This window comes from Populus euphratica, unplaced genomic scaffold, assembly GCF_000495115.2.
Source record: "Populus euphratica unplaced genomic scaffold, PopEup_1.0 scaffold10.1, whole genome shotgun sequence".
Lineage (NCBI taxonomy): Eukaryota > Viridiplantae > Streptophyta > Magnoliopsida > Malpighiales > Salicaceae > Populus > Populus euphratica.
The window spans coordinates 2,705,621-2,710,411 of NW_011499856.1; the positions used below are offsets into that span (position 1 = coordinate 2,705,621).

At 31.8% G+C, this 4,791-nt stretch overlaps 1 protein-coding gene across 1 annotated transcript; it reads left to right on the forward strand.

Annotated features, from left to right (window-relative positions):
• Positions 1-1,755, forward strand: LOC105123490 (putative transcription factor bHLH086). The gene is made up of 5 exons (XM_011023120.1): positions 1-725; positions 842-946; positions 1,037-1,102; positions 1,221-1,286; positions 1,388-1,755. Exons 1-5 carry the CDS (start codon positions 69-71, stop codon positions 1,517-1,519), a joined length of 1,026 nt encoding a protein of 341 aa, XP_011021422.1. The 5' UTR covers positions 1-68; the 3' UTR covers positions 1,520-1,755.
• The last annotated feature ends 3,036 nt before the right edge of the window (positions 1,756-4,791 follow it).

The window sequence follows — 4,791 nt, forward strand, 5'->3', positions numbered from 1 at the left end:
TTCTTCATATGCTAGCCTTAGCTTGAGTTAGACCAAAGTAAGTTCAAGTTCTAGTTTATTCTCTCTCAATGGCACTTGCCAAGGACCGTATGGATTCGGTTCAAACTTGCGCCCTTTATGGAAATGTGATGGGGCGCACTTGCGCCCTTTATGGAAATGTGATGGGGGATCTTTCCTCCTTGGGGCCTAATTATGGATTTGATGAAGAGGGAGATAGGAACTTTGAGAAAAATAGTGGGCTTATGATCAAGAATTTAGCTATGAGCCCTTCTCCTCCTCCTCTTGGCAGTCCAAGCAGTGCAAATTCTGGTGAACTAGTGTTTCAGGCTACTGACAATCAAGTTGAAGAAGCTCATTCTCTGATCAACTTCAAAGGTACCGGATTTGATAGTATCATGCATGCTAATGGATCTTTGATTAGCTTTGAGCAAAGTAATAGGGTTTCTCAAACTAGTAGTCACAAAGATGACTACTCTGCTTGGGAGGGTAATTTGAGTTGCAATTACCAGTGGAACCAAATCAATCCAAAATGTAACGCAAATCCTCGGTTGATGGAAGATCTTAATTGCTATCAAAGTGCAAGCAACTTCAACTCCATAACCAACAGTGCTGAAAAGGAAAACCATGGTGATTGGTTATACACTCATGAATCCACAATTGTTACTGATAGCATTCCCGATTCTGCAACACCAGATGCCAGCAGCTTCCATAAGCGTCCCAATATGGTATTGTGATGAATTATCATCCCCATGTTCTTCATAATTGTTGCTGACCCTTTTCTTGAATTATAAATCAATGACAAAATTCATGGTCCTAACACTGGAAGTGATTTTGGTTGCAGGGAGAGAGCATGCAGGCTCTGAAGAGGCAACGCGACATTGCCACAAAAAAGCAGAAACCCAAGTCTGCTGGTCCAGCTAAGGATCCACAAAGTATTGCTGCCAAGGTTTGCTTCAACATTTCAAGGCTTACCAGGTTTCAATATAAAATTACTAATCTTGCTCTCAAATTAAGCAAAATGATTTTGATTCCTCAGAATCGACGAGAGCGGATTAGCGAGCGCCTTAAGATGTTGCAGGATTTAGTCCCAAACGGCTCCAAGGTAGACTTCAATTTCAGTTGTATTTTCCCTTGGCTTCTACGGACAAGAGTGACCATGAGTTTCTTGTAAAATTGGATCCAGTTTGTTAATTCTATGTTCTTAATGATATATCACACAGGTTGATTTGGTTACTATGCTAGAGAAAGCCATTAGTTATGTTAAGTTTCTTCAATTGCAAGTAAAGGTAATTACTTCGATGATTCTATCTCCTTAGTTTTTCCTATTGTATAGAATGGAATAGTGTAAATTGATCCTTGACATTTCTTCTTCTTTTTGCTCCTGCAGGTGTTGGCCACTGATGAATTCTGGCCAGTTCAAGGTGGTAAAGCTCCTGATATTTCTCAAGTAAAGGGAGCCATTGATGCCATACTCTCATCTCAGACTAAAGACAGAAATTCAAACTCAAGCACAAAGTGATCGGTCCAAGAAAATCCAAGAAGAAAAAAGAGAAGTGATTTCCATGTGATTATATCATGTGAAAACAGTTACTTCACAGGCAAAGAAAAATCTTTGTTTTGGAAATAGGCAACGCTGGATCTTGTAGCAAATACTTCGTTTGTTTTCATGTGGAGATCTTGTAGAGTTGTAATCAAATCTTATTTTCATGATCATGTAATGAAAACTGTGACTGCAACCTTGTCCCAGTTTCTAAATTCCAGAGAATCTATCCATTTTTATTTATTTTTATCTTCATGTTATTAAATATATTATTTTTATAAAAAAACAACATATATCACAATAGCAAACAAGTTCCCTCACTTCAATTTCTATAAATTTACGACCTTTAAAAGGAGATCCCAAATTTTTAACAGCCAGGATGTCCACTGTGGGACTTTCCACCACCTTTCAATTAAGATTTTCAGTTCTTAGTAAACTAGATTTAAACAATAGCATTTCAAAAGAAGAAGAAGAATATCAATGATACAAAAAAAAAAATCAATGATGAAAAAAGAATATCAATGATGTAAGGGAGCATCGACTTTTCAGCAAGGTTTTCTTTTGGCTTCTCTTTAATGAGTAAATTATTAAAAAAAAGAAAAAAAATTATTTTCTTCAATGCCTATGTTGTTTTACTAAAATTTAAGGGATTTAAGGATTTAATTAAAGGTTGCAAACTAATTGGGTTAATAAAAAAGGTTATCATTAAATATTTAATAAGTGATTTAGTAATAAAAGCTTGAGATTAAAAAATTTATTTTTTTTATAGTTTTAAATTTGAATTCTATCATTGCTAATATAATGATTATTAAAGATTTATATAATCATTAATTTTAAAATTTATAAAATTAATCCAAATTCTTCCAAACTAATTTAGATATTCATATTAATTAAAAAAATCATCAATTAAATTTTTTTGAATGGATTAGTATTCTAATTCCAATAGTACGAAAAGGAATTTCGGAGACAATTATGAAAAGGGTTATGATATAATAGAAAATCATAGGTACAAGCTGTCGAGCATGTAATCGCACATGACAATCCATAGTTTACATGCACCTATATGATAAGAATTCAATTTATGTAAATTCATTTACGCAAATGTAGCTGGGCCAGCAAACACTTAAAGGTCTTGTTCATCATTAGCTCATACACCAGCAAAAGATCTTCATAGGTAAAAAAAATAATCTGGGATCTACAGATTGACTCTCCAATTGTTGCTGATGAGCTAAGAAATATTCTTTTTATAAAGCAAAATTTGGGATTTTCGGACTTTTATAGTATTTATTATTGTAAATTGAATAACAAAATACACATCCGATCAATAGTATATTTGCACACAGATAAAAAAGTTATACACACAAACTTGAATGTGATGTATGGGATCCTGCATCACTTGTTATATCGATCATCTCCCAAATTAATTGTATTAAATATTAATTGTTAATAAAATTTGTCTATATATGTAACTTTTTTGTTTATGTATTCTTACTTATTTTAAAATAATCGCGAGGTACTTTATTCTATATAATATAATTAATTCTCGTTTTTTGTTGGAGTGAGTTTAAGGAAGTTGGCTGTAGAATTAAAAGGATTGGCTCCATCCTTAATCACTAAGGTAGTCTAAAATATGCTGGTCACTGTATGAAATCAAAGACAAAAAGAAAAAAAATTCAAGTATATATATATATATTGTCTATTTAAATTACACAAATCACATTGTAATATTTCCTGTAATGTCATTTTTATCGGTATATTCACATATAAATTGTATTTTTGGTTTAATTCCGTTAGTATTGTATTTATAAAAACTTATACATCATAGCATAGTGTAGTTTTTTTTTTTATTCTATTCTGTTTGTGATTTCTTTAATTTATATCGATAATATATTTTTGTTGGAATTTATTGATGGAAGTAATTAGCAGTGAAAACAATATCTTATAACAATACATTAACAAAAAAAATTCAACCGTTAAATATTATCATGTAATATATCTTATCGTGTAATATATCTAGGGTAAATAAATAATGACAAAAATAGAATATAAGCCATCAAACCAAATGAGTTTTCTGGTCAATATTTGATCTAACCGGACAACAATATCTTCAATCATGCACGCCGGACTTGATGCAAGGTTTAATTTAATTGTGGGGGAGTAAAAAATTAATGCGAGGACATTTTAGTTTGAGCATGTTTCAGTTTTAAATTGCAAGGGATCACATGGCTAATCACATGCATTAATGCCACTTAAACAGGTGTAACGTACATAGAATAAACTCTGATTAGTTAAATGAAACAGCAGAATGACAGCAAACGAATTTCAAAAAAATGGTCAGTGCTTCTCCGGTTGAGGTGGCCACTACAATCACCGTCGGAAACTGCTGGCGTTTATGAACATGGACGGCTTCTATGGTGGTCAATGCTGAACAGTCCTTGAACTAAAAGTTTCTGTTATTCACTACCTCAAACTTTCAATTGTTTCTCAATTAGCCCTTTCCCATTGGATTCCATGTTTCCCACCATGAACGTTCATGGGAACCCTGTTTATTTTTATTTTTTGTCTTTTAAAAAGAATTAATTTTTTAAATATTTTTGTTTACTTCAAATTAATATTTTTTTATATTTTATATCATTTTAATATGCTGATATAAAAAATAATTTTTATAAAATAAAAAATTTATTTTAATACATTTCTAAGTAAAAATACAATGCTCTCAAACACCCTTTTAAATTCCATCCAAAAACTCAGTTAAAATATCCGCTAAAATTCTAAAATTCACTGTTTTTTTTTAAGAAAAACTAGAATTCACCTAAACTACTAATACAAAACTCTTTTCCTTTTCTTTTTCTAATAAAAAAAATGAAAAACATGTTCTTTTGTTAAGAACAAAGATGAATATATGTTTATTACATAAACTATAGCTATACTTATAAACTTTCATATATATTTTTTTTAGTTTTTCACTCGCAGGGCTCCCATAGGAACTTGCTCATTGTTTTGTTTATCGTTCAGCATGAATCTGCCAGGAGTAGTGGAACTGCATGCAGGCATTACATGGCTTCCACTTCAGCAACCAATAGGTTAGTTTCAAATATAATTTCTCATGCTTCCTCAAATTGGGTGATAATCATTTGTTTATTATTCAATGATTGCGTACTTGCCCTTCTGACCCTTAATTAACCAGATAAGACCTAACACTACTGTCAACCATGCTTTAATCTAATTAGATGAAAGTCTCTCCAGACAAT